Raw genomic sequence first — 18123 nt, forward strand, 5'->3', positions numbered from 1 at the left:
ATTTTTCTATGATTATGTATTAAACCTCTTCTTATCCCTATTGCTAAACAACCCAGATAAAACTATGTTTATTTATAACAAACACAATAGGTTAAAGTTTTGTCACATTACAATAGAGAAGCCCTTACCAATGATGTTGGTGGGGATTGTTGAGGGTTTAGCCCGTGTTGTTTCTTAAAAGGTTCCTCTCTAGGGTTTTTTTTCCATGTTAGCAAGTTTCAGGCATTGAGATTTTCTTCTCTCTTTCTCTCTGCATAGGGCATCAAAGTGCACTAGCATTGTACAGGGTTGTGTAGAACAGTAGATGTAGAGGACTCTGATAATGATTGGAGGCTTGGAGTAGGTGGAGCCAAAGTGTATCAATAACTTCTACGATCAACAACAACGATGCCATCGAAAATAGAGCAGGTGGAGGATTCAAGTGGACTTGAGTGAACTTTAAACACCAAATCAAGGGATTCGAAAACTTTGTTCTCCAATAGTCTGGACTCTAAATTTTTTTTTGGTCTTACCTTTCATGATAGACCATGGTTGAGTAATGTAAATTATTATTGAGTAATGCTGATTAACTTAACCCATGCTTATATTTTTTTTTTTGCTAAACTAGATGTATCAAACAATATAGGTATGGATATAGCTAAAAAAATCGAAAACACCATCCAACTTATTCTCTTCAACCCAAACAGTATCCCCAGAGTGAACTGAAGCTTATGGCTCACAAAGAAGATAACAAGCTGACAGAAGAGATTTGTTACAAACAAACGTAATTTTATTTGGATCAATTTGCAGATAGGAGTAAGAAAGATATTAATAAGTGATTTTAGCAAAATCTTAGATATATATAAAAAAGTTCTACATAAAATTGTGGATCCACCAAGCTTAATCAGAAAATAAGAAGCTTCTCGGCAAGGTTGAAGTCGTTACATTTTTTTTTTAAAAAAAAAGAAAAATCCAAAAAATTTCCAAGCCCCGAGCCCTTTCGGTGGCCTGCCGAAATTGCATGCTGGGAGGTCTCAACGGCTTTGAACTCCCGCCAATATCACCCGTGCAAGCTGCTGAAAATGCCGATTTGAGTCTCTTGAAGCTCATGGCTCCTCTCCAATGGAACCAACCCCCCAGGAACCATCCTCCTCCCACTCCCCAACCTACCAAGCTCTCCTCCGAGCTGGCCCCCGCCTCCGCCCCCTCCACCAAGTCCACGCCCGCATTCTCGTCTCGGGCCTCCACCGCTCCCGCTCCCTCCTCACCAAACTTCTCACCCTCGCCTGCACCGCCGGTGCCATCGACTATACCCGCCGCCTCCTATACTCCGTCCCCAACCCCGACTCCTTCCTCTTCGGCTCCCTCATCCGGGCTGCCTCCAAATCCCACCTCTCCTCCGACGCCGTCTTCTTCTACCACCGCATGCTCTTCGCCCGGCTGAAGCCCTCCAACTACACCTTCACCTCCGTCGTCAAAGCCTGTGCCGACCTCTCGGCATCGAAGATCGGTAGAATCATCCATTCTCATGTTCTTGCTAATGGCTTTGGCTTGGATTGTTTCGTTCAGACTGCATTGGTGGTCTTCTATGCAAAATGTGGCGACTTGGGCACTGCTCGGCAGTTGTTTGATAGAATTCCCGACAGAAGTGTTGTTGCATGGAATGCCATGATAGCGGGGTATGAGCAGAATGGTCTTGCTGAGGAAGCTATCAAGTTGTTTCACAGGATGCCGGCGGAAGGGGTTGAGCCTGATTCGGCCACGTTGGTTAGCTTGTTGTCTGCCTGCTCCCATGTGTGCGCATTGAGTTTAGGTCAATGGGTGGATAAGTTTATCGTTGACAAAGGTTTGGATGTCAATGTGGTTCTGGGCACTTCTCTCATAAACATGTATGCTAGATGTGGGCATGTGAAGAAGGCCCGTGAGGTATTTGATGGGCTCCAAGAACGGAATGTCGTTGCTTGGACTGCCATGATTTCGGGGTATGGGATGCATGGCTATGGGAATCAAGCAGTCAAGCTCTTTCGTCGCATGAAAACTGAAGGCCCATCGCCGAACGATGTTACCTTTGTTGCAGTTCTATCTGCTTGTGCTCATGCTGGACTGGTTAGTGAAGGCCATGAAGTTTTTAAGTCCATGAAGCAGGACTATGGTTTGGCCCCTCGGGTGGAACACCATGTCTGCATGGTTGATATGTTTGGAAGGGCTGGGCTTCTTGATGAAGCAGTCAGATTCATCAGGGACAGGATACCAGGAGAAACGGGGCCAGAAGTTTGGACGGCGATGCTTGGGGCCTGCAAGATGCACAAGGATTTTGACCTTGGAGTGGAGGTGGCCAAGCAGCTTCTTGCTATCGAACCGGAGAACCCTGCTCATTATGTGTTGCTGTCTAATCTATATGCATTGGCTGGTAGGATGGACCAGGTTGAGAAAATTAGACAGGTGATGATTCACAGAGGTTTGAAGAAGAACACTGGGTATAGCTCGATAGAGATCAATCGCGTAACCCATATCTTTCGCAATGGAGATACATCTCATCCACAGACCATGGAAATTCACCATTATTTGGAGGAATTGATTTATAGGATCAGGGAAGCAGGATATGTACCAGAAACCGACTCGGTGCTTCATGAATTGGAGGAGGAGGAGAGGGAGTTTGCACTTAGATTTCACAGTGAGAAGCTGGCAGTAGCATTCGGGCTCATGAGTACCGGTAACAAGACATTGATTAGAATTGTGAAGAACCTTCGGATATGTGGTGATTGCCATTTGGCTATTAAGTTCATGTCAGTTGTTGCTGATAGAGAAATAATAGTTAGAGACAAGCATCGGTTCCATCATTTTAAAAAGGGCCTCTGTTCTTGCCAAGATTATTGGTGATACCCTCCCTAAACGGGTCAATCATAATATTTTGGATATTAGTAACCTTCCAATGAAGATGAGCATAGGATGACTCTGCGTAGCTGGTAACCCATGGATAGGACAGTCAATGTGAGTCGAGTTTTTAACAACAAGCTGGGCATATACAAAGGTCAATCACAAGTGTTATGTCCTCATTATTTGGCCATTACTTTGGAGTTGATGCTCGTGGTTCAGTCATCCATTCGACAATATGAGCTATCTTCTTGCTTCAAAACAGCAATTTTTTAGGTCTACAGCAGTTCCTGAGGTTTTCTACCGGGTCACAGTCTGTTCCAAGTGATTTCAGCTACTGAAAAAAAAAGCAAGAGATTAATAAATTATTCAGATAATTGCATTGATTTGTTATTAACGAGGTCTTTTTCTTAACAGTCTGTTCGCTCTGTTTAGTTATCTTAATTTTCTGTTCCTATGGCTTCGTCTATCCTGGAGCCAAGCTGCTTTGGGCACCAAATGGTCTAGCTCCAGCTTCTTTTTTTTTCTTCTCCTCCTCCTCTTTTTCCAGAGAGTTAATCCCTCAATTTCTCTGAGAGGTACATTTTTCTTTCCATTCTTTATGTTTTCCCAGGAAAATGGAGTTTCTATCTGTTTTGGTTGACTTCCTGGAGCTATGAAGTGGATGAGTGTGAACATTGTACAATATATTCAAGACGGCCGATAAATTATAGGAAAGGGAAAAGAAAAGCATACAAAATGCTTACTCAAAAAAAAAAAGAGAAGAGACTATGTCAATGAATTGTGGTTGATGACAAGTGTCTTCGAATGTCAAGAAGGATCTGATTGGAAGGGTCAGTTGGCATGAAATCTTTCAATGTGAATTCTAGTATCAATGTATCATGAACCAAAGAAATGAAAGGGGTTCTTATCTGTTAGTGTTGATTTGCAAACCAACAAATTTAAATATCACTAATCATTTTATTTCTCACCTAATATTCATTTTGTTCGTGTTGTGGTTCAGGTTTTTCAGGATACTTGGATTCTACTGCATCATTCCCTTAGACCTATTTGCTCTGTCCAAAGTCATGATCTAGTAGCTCATATTTGTTGAGAAAAAAGATTATGTCGGTCCATGCTAGATTTGATGCATGATCATACCGATGTTGTTTAAAACATTGCACACTATGCATGGGCCAGCCTCGCAGCAGAATTTGTAACTTTTTTTGCCTTGCTTTGTCGACTTTCGCAGTTTTTTCCTTTCGAAAAAACTTTCATTTTTTCCTCATCTTTTCCCGGATATCATTTTGACTTGCAAAATGAATTTTCAAGAAGCTCTGTAATTGTGATTTCTCTTTACTCTTTTCCTCCCTCATTTTCTCCACATGCAAATGCCTCATGAATCCTCTCCCCACCATTTCAACTAATAAGAATTGGACAATTAACTGATGTTCCCCTTGTCTGACTTCATGCTCATTTTGCCTGTGATCTTTCTGATGCTAAGAATGACAATGTCTGCATTCTGGGAAAACTTTTCCATTTCATGTAAATATGTTTGGTGGAAAAAAATGGCCATTATGATTTTTAGTTAAGATTGGTGCGTATGCCCATTTTCCTAAGGTGAAACAAATAAACAAAACAATACTCCAAGATTCAAACACTCATCATATGATATGTAATTATTCCTTGGCATATGCTCCATAATATGATCTCTCCTGATGTATCAGAACTGTTAAATTGTATTAGTGATGTTCACACCAATGTTTTCTCAAGTCATGTTCACACCAATGTTCACAAGTGATGTTCACACCAATGTTTTCCCTCTGATGAAACATAATATCTCGCACGAGGAAAACATTTCATCGTAATGCGATGATGGCTGTGGATGCGCCACGAATTTGTGGGGCACAATCAAATAGTATCCATGAATCATGTAGCTTCAATTACTCATACACTGGATAAGATTTCGACCCAATAGTACCTGTGGATCCCACTCTGCACCCAATCCACCGGCATGGGGTCATGCAAAGATGTGCCACAAATTTATTTCGAATTCTTTTTCTTCCATGTGCATGGAGGAAAGTATTCCTGAAAGAAAGGAGGCCTTTTAAAATTATTTTTTTCCTATAATTTTTTGCAAGTTAAATTTTTATTGGTTCAACATGTAAAATAATAGAAGTTAATTTACATCTCATATGATGCTCGAATTGTTGAAGTGAATAAGATAAGTGTAGATTGTGGGATGAATATTATTCAATATTCAATTCAACCCGGCCAAAAAAAAAAGAATACTGCAACGCTCAAATTTAAATGGACAAAAAATTTTAAAATAGACTGCATAACTAATATAAACCAAACTCACGAACTGGTGCCACTTCGCATGATGCTTGAAATGTTAAAATAAAATAAAAATATAGGTACATTTTTATTTTAACATTCGAAACAAACATCTCCTCATCCGCAAAGTCTAATTAGGCTGTATGTGGCATATTCTAAATGGATCTAGCTCAAAAAAGTTATTTTCTTTTACAACTTATTACTTAATATGATAAAAGGTTATCACTTTACCATTTCTCTACTTATTCATTTGAAGCATAAAAATGTTATTAATTTTTTTCATATTTTTTTATAGATTGAAATAATCACAAGATGAATGTTCCAATCGGAATGATAATAAGTGCTAAAGTTCAAAAGAGAAAAAATCAAAATCTTCTGTATCAAATCAAAAAAAGGATTGGACGTCTCCACGTAACACATATTCATTTACCCCACTACAAACATTCAACTATTATGTCAAGCAAATTATCTTTTCTCTTGGCACTGCTCTTTTTATTAATAAGATGCTGAAAGTAAAATGGCAGATAGTTACAAAATACATTTCACTTATAGAATATTTTTTTCATTCTATTTTTTAAATTTTTATTATTCTTCTATCACATAAAATTATATTTCAGTTTTCATTTTCTCTCTATGCATCATTCGGGTACTATTTTTTAACTAAATTAAACAAAAGATTAGGTGTTGTAGCAGTATTTTATGTTAGTTGAAATCCCCCAAGTAGGCATTCTAAAAGAAACCTCTACTTGGGCCAATGGGAAAGAAAGCAGTGGGGAGAAAAAGCTGGGGAAATTGTGGACTCCCTCTCCCATAATTTGGGCTCGAGTGCTTGACAAAACAAAATAACTCTCCACCTTGCCCTATACCAACTGGTAATCGGTTAACCGCAATGAGACCTGCGGTGCAGCAGACCAGGTACTATTTAATTGTTTATCGTACGAACGTTAAAGCTCCAATATTCTCATCCTTATCCCCACCGACCACCGCCTAAAAAAGTCCCCAAAAAAAATCTTTTCTCACGTGCCTGACGTCAGTTACCTCTCCAGAACCTTTTATCTTAGCCACAAGAACCAATAGAATTTACCCAACCGAGTCTTTACCATTCCCACCTAATTTGTCTTATTCATGGGTCTCGCCCGAAGGAAATTTCTTGGAAGCCATATCTTAACCCCCCCAGCCGTTTGTTTTCACGCGCCGGGAGTCTCCGTCACGTTTTCTTTTTATAAAAATACAAAATTTAGCAGCGATAGCTATCGGGAGGCCGTTCTTGTCTCCTTCGTCGCCAAGAAAGAGGAGAGAGAGAGAGGGGCGAGAGAGACTCCAAAACCCTAACCCTAGATATCGATCTCTGCGGTCATGGCGTCCGGTGGGTCTTCCGGTAGATCTGGATCGGGCTCCCGTTCGTACGATTTCGGATCCGATGATGTTCTCTGCTCTTACGACGACTACGCCGCGCAGGATAACTCCAATGGAAAGCGATCGGATCCCTCGGGAAAGGTATCTTTTTTTTTTTCGTTCTCTTCTCGTCTGCCATCTTTGAGAATAGGTTGATTTTCGTTTCTTTGATTCAATAGTTGCTGCCTTGCGTGTAATTGCTTCTGAATTCTGAACTTTGAGGCGTCTGGCGTTGGATTGGAATTGGAACAGAAAGTTTGGATCTAGACTGGAAATGGGCGATGATGTTGAGTTGATTTCTTGATCTTTTTGCTGTGGTCTAAAAGATTCCATTGGATGCATAGGAAAAGAACCGTCTTGTTGGATTATGATAAGAAGCTATCTTGTGGATTTCGTGGAATCAGGGTTCTCCCGGTTTCTTCTGTCTTCCAAATACAATAGCCTCTGAAATTTTTAATATTGGTTTATTTTCTTGGCGAGAGTTGTCTTCCTGGCATGCCTTTGGTTGTGAAAACTGTTTATGTGGACTCAGTGTCGAAATAATGAATTGGTCCCTTTTTCTCATTTTAGTGAAGATTCTATCACGTGCCAGGTTTGTAAGATTTGCATCTTTTTTATATACAGAAATCAAATAGTCAACCAAGATTTTCTGCTAATTTTACTCTGTTAGTTAACTACTTAACCGACTCCTCTATTTTTTTTTTCGTTTAAAATGAATGGTGTTCTTTTAACATATTAAGTTATTATCTAGATAAGGATCTGCTTATTAGACACTAAATTACATTGAAATGCATGATTTTTTTGATTGTTTGTGAAATAATTGACTTATTCCATTAAGCAGGATTTTCATGAGAGCAGAATGGGAAGACCATTGGTTAATATTTATGAGCAAGAGGACTATTCCAAAGAGAAGGTGATATGTGCTGTTGAAAAGTGTATGAAGAAATATGCTGACAATCTACTCCGTTATCTTGAGGGAATTAGCGGACGACTGTCTCAGCTGGAGTTATATTGCTACAAGATTGAGCGCTCGATAGGGGAATTTCGATCAGATATTATTCGGGATCAGAGTGAAGGAGAACTGAAGTTCAAGTCTATTGAGAAGCATCTCCAAGAAGTAAGTTTACGTTTGATCTGAAAATTATTGTTCTCCTGAGTTTTAGATAGTTCTTTCTGCATGGATCGTTCTCCACCTGTTTATGTGGTTATTGGCTTATTGAATAAACAAGTTTTTGTCATGCATCAACTAGACAGTTGTTAACCCTGCAAAAGGATCATTTTACAAGCCTTATAAGGCAATTACAAGTCTGCCTTGCATGACCATAGTTCTTTTCTATATTTGTTTTCTGACTTAAAGACTAGAGAACATTAAAAAGACTAGAGAACATTAAAAATACTTGCTAACAGATATCCATTTATGGTTGGATTGACCTTTATCACCATTTTGTCTTGAAAATTGGACAATTTGTCATTATGCTGGCTGCATCAACAAAGATTTTGATGTTGGGCCTTTGGTGATCTAGTGATCCTCCACATTTATATATTGCCAAGTATATCTACTAATATAGCCGTCGTAAGAAGTTCAGCTGGGATTCGTTTCATGCTTCTTCCTGCCTATTGCACAAATTTATTCAAAGTAAATATTTGTTCTTGCTATGTCATCTGAACCTGATATAACCACAATTATAAATGATTGGCATCAACTAAAAGCTTGAATATCTTTGTCGTCTTCATTAGAATATTAAATTGTTCATTTGATGATAGTTTTTATCTTCAGTAAGGACGCTGCTAAAACCATTACTTCTAAATTACGCAAGTTTCTTTTTTCTAATATTCATCATATCACTGTTCGTCATCTTAGTTGTTATACTAATGGAAGTCATTCTCTGAGAAATCTAACCGTATCTTGTAACTTTGTCTTTTTTATGTGCTTTTAGTCTCCCAAGTTCTTAGTTTGTACATTTGTGTCATGACCTTTGTTTCTATCATGGTAAATATCATTTTTTTTAAAGTCAGTGTAGCACCATGTTTTCTAAGTATTTTTTATTATTTTTCCCAATTCTTTACCTGGTGTTAATTTATAGCTTTTTTAAACTTGATTACTTGTCAAGGTCATTGCAATCAGGGTGTTTTTTTTTTGTTATCTTAAATTGTAGATGCTTGAATTTAAGTCTAGACATTCAAATTGCACGAAATGTCATACTTAGCTGGGAGACAAACATAGGATAAGTGACAGACAGCTTCTTGAGGCATCACGAGTGTCCTTGTTGAGGACAAAGATGACCCATTTAAAGAGAATATTCCATGTAATAGAGGAGAGCTTGGCAATGTGATTGCATGATATAAATATTAAGTTGCAAGAAATTATTTGAAGACACAATTATTGTTGATACAATAGCACGAATGGTGAAATAGGATGGATAAAGTTAATTCAAGAATCAAGATAGATGGTCAACCTTGTTGATTTAGTAATGGATTACCTACTGTGTGCCATGTGCAGATGCTTATGCTCTTAGCTTACACGTTTCATGTTATTGCTTAATATGCAACCTTTTCTTGGAAAGGTTACCGATATGTCTGTGTGCTCTTTATACTTTTCCTTCCATTTTAATCTATTATGTTTTATGTCTACTTCTTTCATGCGTCTTTTTTTTCCTTGATAATTATTGCATCGTACCTTTTTGTTCTTTTTCGGACTCATAGCAGGCAGATATGTGCTATTGACATCTTATTGACCATATTCAATATGCTTGTCGTTATTAGGTTGTTTGAGCTTGCAATTATTTAATTTTGACCTTTTAACTTTGTATTATATTTTTCACAAACATAATTTCTAGTAAATATAGATAGGTACTTTGTCATGAATGGGTAGGGGTGCAAAATGGGTCGGGTCGGGTCACTCACCCGACCCAGTTTCTTGTTCGGGTCCTTATTTTGGACACAACCCAACCCAGTTGAAGATCGGGTTGGGTCGGGTTCAGGCTTACAAGACCCAACGGGTCATTCGGGTCGAGTCAGATCCATGTATAACCCAGACCCGACCCAAAAAATTTAGGTTCGGGTCGGGTCATGTTCGGGTCGAGTCCGGGTCCGGGTCGGATCCCCAAATACCCTAACACAAACCAAATCAACCTGAAAAGATCACATTTTTTACAACCTTTCTTGAATTTAAGAAATTAATTTAGTGAAAGTTCGTCTCATGGAAGAGGCAAAAAGGAACAGTAACTTCTATTTAACTAGCAAATTCCAGATGCAAGGATTAGTTCCAAAAGAAATATGCAGTAAGCAGGAAGCTTGGGATAAAGACCAATGGCTGAGTTCTCTCAAAGAAAAAGACCAATGGCTTCAACCCGATCCCAAAACCTCCACGCCTGAGCCAAAAATCCTGAGAAAACCAAGAGAAGGCTGAAACCTTTCACTCACTTGCTTGTTGCTCAGCCGCTAGTGTTTCTTCTCCGCGGACAGAGAAGGCGAGCCCGACATTGTCCCCAACGCATCACCTTGCTCGCCCCTCTCCAATCCAAAAACACAGAGCAAAGCTAGACGGGGAAAGAACAACCCCAAAAAATAGGAGAAAAAAGCCACACCTCTCTCACGATTTCAATCCTCTCTCACTTCCAATGGGAGGCATTAATAAGGGCGAGACCCAACTCCCCCAAAAATCGAAGAGAGAAAAATGTCAGCTTTGACCCCCCACCTCTCTCTCTCTCTCTCTCCCACTTTTGCTTTCATGGAAAGCTTCGATCCTTCAACTTCCTTGCTGGCAAGATGGGTTTCTTCTTCTCCCGCCCCTCCTCCAAATCTCCCGACTACCCCCGACGACCTGCACCTCTCCCTCTCCCTCTCCCTCAAGTCCGACCTTGTTGCCCTTTTACAAGACAAGCCCCCCTTGTTTTAACCTCTTCTCGGCCTATGCTAAAAATATTTCTTGGTTGGACACCGAAGAGACTCACGGGCTCACAAAAGGGGGAGATTGGTCCGGAAAGAAGGGACATCTGGATAGGGTCTTCTCTAGATCTAGGGTTCCTTCGCCGCAGCCGAAAATGGTCTTCTCTTCTCCAGATCTAGGGGACTTGGAAGCGAAGAAGGGACTTATATCTTATGGGCTATGGCTAGCGGGCTGAGAGCCTATGGGCCTGAGGAGTCACGAGACTCGGAGCACTTTTTTCTTGCGGGCTGCGGGTCTAAAAGGGTAATTCGAATTTGGGTCGGGTCTTTTGGTAAACGATCCAAAATTGATCCCAAAAAAAAGGGTCGGGTCGGGTCCGGATCGGGTCGAGATTGAGCTAGTTGTAAATTTTTGTAACAGTGTGTTGTAATTTTTGCTAGACTGTATGTGGGACCTATTGCTTAATGTTAAGGTTGGAGTATATTGCATTTTGTAATTGGGATGCAACATATCCATCTTGTTGCTAGTTGTCATGAAGAGATGGAGCGCTTATTAACCAAAATAAAAAAAAGGTTGAGCAAAAAAAGGGTTTATTTCTTGGTTGGAACTTCATTATGTTAATCTATATTGCTAACATTCCATCTGCAATCTTGAGGAAGAGGAGATTTACTTTTTGTTTCATATAGTGGTCTTTCTTTGTTAAAATACTCAGTTTATCTTAACAGAAAGAGGTCCAATAACTCTCTTTGACCTAGAGGTACTTTAGATAGTCTAGAAAACTCTTTATGATCCAAAAAGATCAGAGGACTTTTGTTGATAGAATTTTACTTAGTTCTACTTAATTTTCTCATCATAATAACCAACACGTTAATGCTGCCTTTTATATGAGCTGCTGCATATGCTTGATGTGGGTCCAAACTTTGTGTCCCAATGCTTTTATCCTGAATAAGTGGTCAATTTGCTGTTTTACGACTGGTAATTGAATGATATTATGAATAGCCAAAATTATGTACTTATCAGGTTTGGGTCTTTGTTGGCTTGGAATTAAGTATTAGGTTTCTTTATCTCCAGATAACCCATTTTATTGGTCATCGTAAGTGTTACCGATTCAAGGAGTTGGGATTAGATTGTCTCCAGATAATCCATTTTAATTTTTATTTTTTAGAATCCGAGCCCTTCAACGATGTCAGATCTGCTTGAATATTAGTCCACCCAAGGGAAGTGGCACCAAGCCATTGTGAAGTTCTGGACAATTTTTTATATAAATTTGTCGACCTTTTTATATTACTTAATATTTGTCAAACAAACAGTATTCACAGAAAGAACTTGTTAGATTTCCTTGAATGTGTTACTTCACGAGTACTTATTGTTGAGTTCCATGGATTTCCACCTAGAAAGATGATTGAATGGTGGGTCATTGTATGGGACTGTTCTTCGCTAAGAAATATGAGAAGGTTTATCTTTAATTCCTCTTGTTGCATGGTGGGAGACATGGAATGTAAGAACTGCGAGCTTTTTGAGAAGTCCGGTCTGAGTGAGGATACGACTCGAGGCTTCATTATCTTGAATAGCTTCTCAAGGATTGAAAATTTTGTCTTGTAGCGCCTTGGACTGCGGTGTAGTAGTAATAGCTTGTTTCCTAGCACTCTTTCATGTGGTGAAGTTATTCCTTTTTTAGCAGTTATTATTACTTTGCTAGAGCAGCGAATCGAGAGTCTCTCGCTATGTCCCCATTCCTTTCCTTTCTTATATTATATGGTCGATCTTCTTTAATCCAAAGCTGGTGCAAGCGATTTTATCAAAGATTAAGGTACTGATGTTGGTGTGCATTCCGATCTCCAACCTGTACAATATTGTTGCGGCACCCACAGACATGCCAGCATGCCTGTAGACCGATTGGATTGCCACAGAACGTGTCAGCCAGCATTTAGTTACGTAAAGTGGGTCAGAGCAGGAAACATCTTGAGTACAGCTATCGGAGACTCCGGTTTCCCTTAACAAATATAAAAAAAATATGGAAACGCTTAGGACGCAAGTGAAGGGGCAGGTTTTGGGTAGGTTCCTGTTACAATGGACTGGCATGTATCTACAGTGCCAGCACCTCAAACCTTTATTTTGATTTCAAATTTATACTATGTGTTTATATTAGATGCCAACAATTTTCTTCATATGAAAGTCTCTTTTTTCATGAGACTATTTTCTGGCTTCCTTTTTTTGTGGGAAATCAGGGGCAAGTCCCTAAAAGTTATTACAAATGTTCAAAGCCAAAATAGTATTTCACCACTCCTTTTTGTGACATGGTATGGTTGTTGTTGTTGTTGTTATAAATACAGACACCTGTGGTCAACTGAGAAAGACTTTTAGGGCAAGGTTACACGAGATCTTCCTACAATTGTTATTTACTTTATTGTTTTCTAGATACACAAGAAAGACTTTGTATTAATGTCAGGAGCGCAAGGTTATTTTTATACAATGCAACAAGCACTTGACCGTTGGGCTTGATTTGGATTTCTTAGAATATTTAGGCAGCTGAAATATTCTCCAAACGGACTTGGACAGCTAAGGGGATAGGGGGCCATATCATCTTTTGCCCTCGCCATGTTGAAGCTTTATAGTGAAAGAAATTGCTTCCTTTTCCTAGGATGAAATTTGTGCTAAGATGGAAGTTTGATATCGGTAGGCAGTGATGTGTATATTCTAGTATATCGCAGGCTCCTTTGCTTGCATGATGCATCCAAATTCGCAAGCCTAGATAGATCTTGTTATTTTAATCTCCTTACCTCACCTATGATGTTTACATAATCTGCCACCATTAAACCTGTAGAGTATGTATTAGCATATCGACTTACAAATGTATAATTAAGCTTGAAAAGATGATCATTAGATATTTTGAAATCTAAGGTATCATTGTTGATATGTATCATAATTTAGAAGGACCTAGTGTGTTATGAAACTACTTTTGATCACCTCAAAACTGCTTTTGTTTTCAAATATTCAAGTCCTTCTAGTGATTTATGGATATACACTGCATGTCCCTTAAATGTTTGTCGCAGGGTTTTGATTGCAAGCAACATGTTTACCTTGGCATCTTCAAGTCATGTTTAATTGCTTATTTAATTGGGTTAAATTGTTTAAACTTGCATTAGTTATCAATCGTTTGTGTGCATGAGTTGTGCACATATAGGGAACATTAATGAATAATGAGCTGAAAGATAGTCAGAGCAAATAATTTCACTGTATACTGCATACTTCTATAGATACATGAAGCACGATATAATGTAAATCTAAATTTTCCACCTTCCTTGGTAGCCTATTGTATCATCATAAGTCAAAAGCTCTATTATCAATGATAAACAGCATTGTCATGACTCATTATACCGCATACGTGTGTGCTTCTCACTACCCACAAGGTCTTGTGTTTACAATTTACAAATAACCTATGAGTAGACTCGTATTGAGGCCATAATGTCGCGAAAGATTCACTATCTTTATACATGTTCTAACAAATTTAAGTTTGCAATAGGGAGAGGTCATATTTGCCAAGATAACTTCGAGGTAAGGTAATTGAAGAGGTGTAAATATAAAACTATTTCTTACCATGGTTTAGCTGAAATTTGATAACCATGAGATAGAAAAGCATAATCAGTTTTCAAATTATGTTGATTTTATATATAAGAAAGAGAGAAATTGAGACCTATATAATGGACTTGGAATGGAAGGGCTTCTGTAGTTGTTTGTTTATTGTGCTTGCTGAGATGCATGAGAAAATTATAAAGAGACTGGGCCAAAATGTGTTGTAATCGGTGTTTGGGAAAACAGGGGTCAAGCGCATCCAATATTCCTTTAGAGAGGAGAATAATGAAGTAGATGTATGGTTAAATAAAAAAGGATATGTTTGAACCGTATTCACTTCAGGGGTTGCAAGAGTTGCATGGTGCAGACCAGCTGTGGTAGTATGAACATGTATAATGTATCAACTTCATAGTCATGTAATTGTAGTGGTTAGAATCTGTCTTGGGAAGAGAAAATTCTATGACCAATTAGATCAAAATCATGTGAAATGCAATTATTTTTCAAACTTATTTGGTTCCTATAATTTGAATGAATTTTAGGAAAGATTGGAGATGACCTTGAACAGTTGGCATGAAGCTTGATTGTGGTCAATGCAGATCCAAAATAGTGGTACATTTTTGTCTGTCCAATAATTTAGATCCAATTATACTCCTAACTCAGATCTCTATTACTGTATGACACATTAATCACTCTGTGCAGTTACCACTAGATGTTTCCCCTTGATTGTTATGTGCTTAGTCAGTTTAGTTCTCATAACAGAAGTTTGGACATGCTGGCCTGTTCTTACTTCAGGAAGGTGCAACTCCCCTCCACTTTTGAAAAAGAAAACCAAGAAAATAAAGTGTCCTGTTTGCCTCAGTAGTTTGTTCTAAGTTGGATCTTTGAGCTCCATATCAATGACAACCATCTTTATTCGAAGGGCGCAACTATTGTTTCTTCTTCAAATTTTTTGATTCTTTTCTGCATGATAGTTTTAGAGGGATGTTGATTAACCGCCTAAACTTTTTGTACGTGACAAAGGTCCACAGGTCTGTACAAATTCTGAGGGACAAACAAGAACTGGTTGAAGCTCAGAAAGAGCTGGCCAAACTTCAACTTGTGCAGAAAGAGTCTACACAGAAGAATGAAGAGGCTGTTGTTCCATCATCATCTGAGACCAAACGGCATGATGACAAGCCAAATGTGGCAAGCCACCAGTTGGCTCTTGCTCTGCCTCACCAGGCAGTCAGTCAATCATCAGCATCGCTACCCATGCAGCAGCCAGCACCTGTGCAGCAAGATCGCTCTATGTTGAACCAAGCGCACACATACTACTCACAGCATCAACCTTTGCCTCAAGAACAAAGCCAACCGTTACAAGCTGAGCTACAATATGTGCAACAGAGGCCCCAAATTCAGGATATTCCAGTCCAGGCACCACAGCAGCAGCCTCAGATTGCAAGTCAGACTCCACAGCCATACCCTCAGTACCAGCAGCAATGGCCTCAGCAGCCTCAGCAGTTTTCACAACAGGTGGTGCGGCCGCAGCAACCTGCTCCGCAGGCTCCAATCAGAACTCAAGCTCCACCACCGTCTTACCCTCCTTACCCCCCACAACCTGTCAATCGTGTTCCTGAATCATACCCTGGCAGCATGGTCGTGCAGGTTCCTTACTCCACAATTTCTCAGCCTGGTGGGAGTCGTCCTGAAGCTGTGTCATTTGGTTATGGAGAACCAAGCAGCACAGTCTCACCACCAATGCCTCAGCATAGTTTACAACGGCAGCCACAGCCTCCAACTAGCCAGAGCTCTTTTGGACCATCGCCGAGCAAGGGTGGCTATGTGGGTCCTGCACCTTACACACCACCATTGAATGTTCAGAGTTACAGCACAACATACAACTATCCTCCAAGCAATGTTTCAGCTGCCCAGAATCAGCAACTGCCACCTGGTAATGTTGTTGGGGTCCATCATCCTGGCCCACAGCTGATGCGCAGTCACCCATATGGAGAAATGATTGAGAAAGCTGTCAGCATGGGATATGCAAGGGATCATGTTGCAAGTGTGATCCAGAGGGTGGGGGAAAGTGGTCAGCCCATGGACTTCAATTCCTTGCTTGATATGCTCAATGGCCGAGTTACTGGTGGATCCACGCGAGTATGGTCGGGCTAGCACGGTGGCTTTATGCAGAAATGGAGAGGTATCAATATATCCTAAAGGAGGTGCTTTTTTAATGCTTCCTTCTAGTTATCATGTGTTACAAAAATAATCGTTATCGTTAAGTGCATGGTGGTTGTAAATACGAGTGGATGCTCGTATGAGCGTTCTTGCGGTTCTTGCGATTCCTGCGGTCACATGAATGGTGGTGGTGCCAACGGAATCACTATATAAATTGATGGTGAATGTGTTGCTGGGACGTATTATGCAAAATTAGAAATTAGCCTTCATCTTTTGTTGAGCATGATCTCAGTTGTTATAAATGGCTACAGCATGGATATTTTTGTTTTTGTAGTCTCCTAGAACCAATTAAATTTTAGGGGATTCTCTCCATTTCCTTTCCGGCTATATCCAAATATGCTCTTCCCAGACAAAACAGCTGCCTTGTTCCATATTGCATTCCTTCAATTTTTGTTGTTGTGATGGGGCTAGTATTCAATCTTTGTGCTACTCAGTGACAGTGATTCAGACATTTGGTGTCAACCAGGCTGGATCGTCTTTTATTAACTTGGATAAGCAGTGCTATCATGACGCGGATCTCAAACAACAAAAATTTACACACTGAGCTGTAAATTTACTGCGTCTACTCTCTAACAGCAGACTATGGGATCGGGCAATGGCTGTCAGCGAGCCATTCCTTTTTTTTTGTTTTGTTTTTCTTGAGAAGCATCATTTAGCAGTTTGATGTGTGAAATTTGTATTCGGTTATCTCTGCCAGGTTTAATGACTTGAGTACATTTGCCTTCCTGAGTTTCAAGGTACATGAAGAAATTTAAAGCAGAATATTAATCGACCCAACATCTGAAAGTACGTCGTGGCAGTACTATTTGGTGACATTTAGCATCCAGATGCATACAGATATACTGAAAGCCTGAAGCATTCAGGTTGAGCAGAAACTTCAGGGTGCAGACGAAGCATCCATTCTTTGTCTGTGACGTTAGAAGTGCGTGCAAATTGTGAAGCGTCTGTAAAAGTTTAGCGGGGGCAATCAACTGGTGCCAAGGGACTGGCGATCCACAACTGCCATGTGGGCATTCAGATGAATGTGAATCAGCAATGAAGCATCCTCCAAGTTATTGAAAATACTGATCGACCGACAACCACATCTAGAAGCCACGTGAAGCATTTGTTTCTCTCTCCATAGAGTTAGATATGATTATAGAAAATAAATGATACATGCATGCATATATATATATATATATATATATATATATATATATATATATATTGTATGCATATATAAACTTGACCTGGAAGTAAGTTGAGTAAGAGTCAGCTCAAAAACTCTGGCAAGCATCCAATAAGTCTTACACATCAAGGCTCAACTATATACATATGTAAGTACATCTATGATTTGTTATGAAAAATACAATCAATGCAACCACAAAAAAGCCTACAATCAATACGTTAATTTAACAATTAAAATGAAAAAAAAAAAGATATATCAATGACTATATGCTATGCTATCAATTACCATTTACGTATTGCCATTGAGTGCTAGGAGGGAGAGGCCAGCAGAACCATCTAAATGCGTGATTGGAATAGGGAATAATGGGGTTACCGGGGTAAATGAGAGAACTGAGAACAATGATAGGTGCGGAATAGAAGCCCCAAGTCTTCCTATTCTATTTGTATTGTTTAATTTTTGCACTAAATATATCAAACAATAACTTGAGTAGGATGAAAAGTTGGGAAAAAATAGCATTGAAATGGACTGCAGCTAGTGTCCAAATTCGGTTGAGCTAAATGATCCCGACCGAATTTCAAGTAACTGGTTAGGTTAGCTCAGTCAACACTGATCCAAGCCTTTAGATTTTACACAAACCAAGCCTTCTACTTGAAAACAGCCAAGTAATGATGCAAAACACTATAACTGTGGTCAGCTGGAATGTGAACATTTC

At 39.4% G+C, this 18123-nt stretch overlaps 2 protein-coding genes across 4 annotated transcripts; both read left to right on the forward strand.

The window, feature by feature from the left end:
* The first annotated feature begins 934 nt into the window (after positions 1–934).
* LOC103721708 (pentatricopeptide repeat-containing protein At2g33760) lies at positions 935–3770 on the forward strand. The gene is made up of 2 exons (XM_008812018.4): positions 935–3354; positions 3467–3770. Exon 1 carries the CDS (start codon positions 1102–1104, stop codon positions 2857–2859), a length of 1758 nt encoding a protein of 585 aa, XP_008810240.1. The 5' UTR covers positions 935–1101; the 3' UTR covers positions 2860–3354; positions 3467–3770.
* A 2639-nt stretch (positions 3771–6409) lies between these two features.
* On the forward strand, positions 6410–16578 carry LOC103721697 (trithorax group protein osa-like). 3 transcript variants are annotated; one of them, XM_008812004.4, is made up of 4 exons: positions 6415–6666; positions 6744–7156; positions 7406–7681; positions 15047–16578. In XM_008812004.4, the coding sequence occupies exons 2-4, from the start codon at positions 7085–7087 to the stop codon at positions 16175–16177; spliced, it is 1479 nt and encodes a 492-aa protein (XP_008810226.2). In that variant the 5' UTR covers positions 6415–6666; positions 6744–7084; the 3' UTR covers positions 16178–16578. The 3 variants fall into 3 exon arrangements, with proteins under 3 accessions (XP_008810225.2, XP_008810226.2, XP_008810227.2); XM_008812005.4 differs by having other exon boundaries at positions 6817–7156; XM_008812003.4 differs by lacking the exon at positions 6744–7156 and having other exon boundaries at positions 6410–6666.
* The last annotated feature ends 1545 nt before the right edge of the window (positions 16579–18123 follow it).

Source organism: Phoenix dactylifera, chromosome 4, assembly GCF_009389715.1.
Source record: "Phoenix dactylifera cultivar Barhee BC4 chromosome 4, palm_55x_up_171113_PBpolish2nd_filt_p, whole genome shotgun sequence".
Lineage (NCBI taxonomy): Eukaryota > Viridiplantae > Streptophyta > Magnoliopsida > Arecales > Arecaceae > Phoenix > Phoenix dactylifera.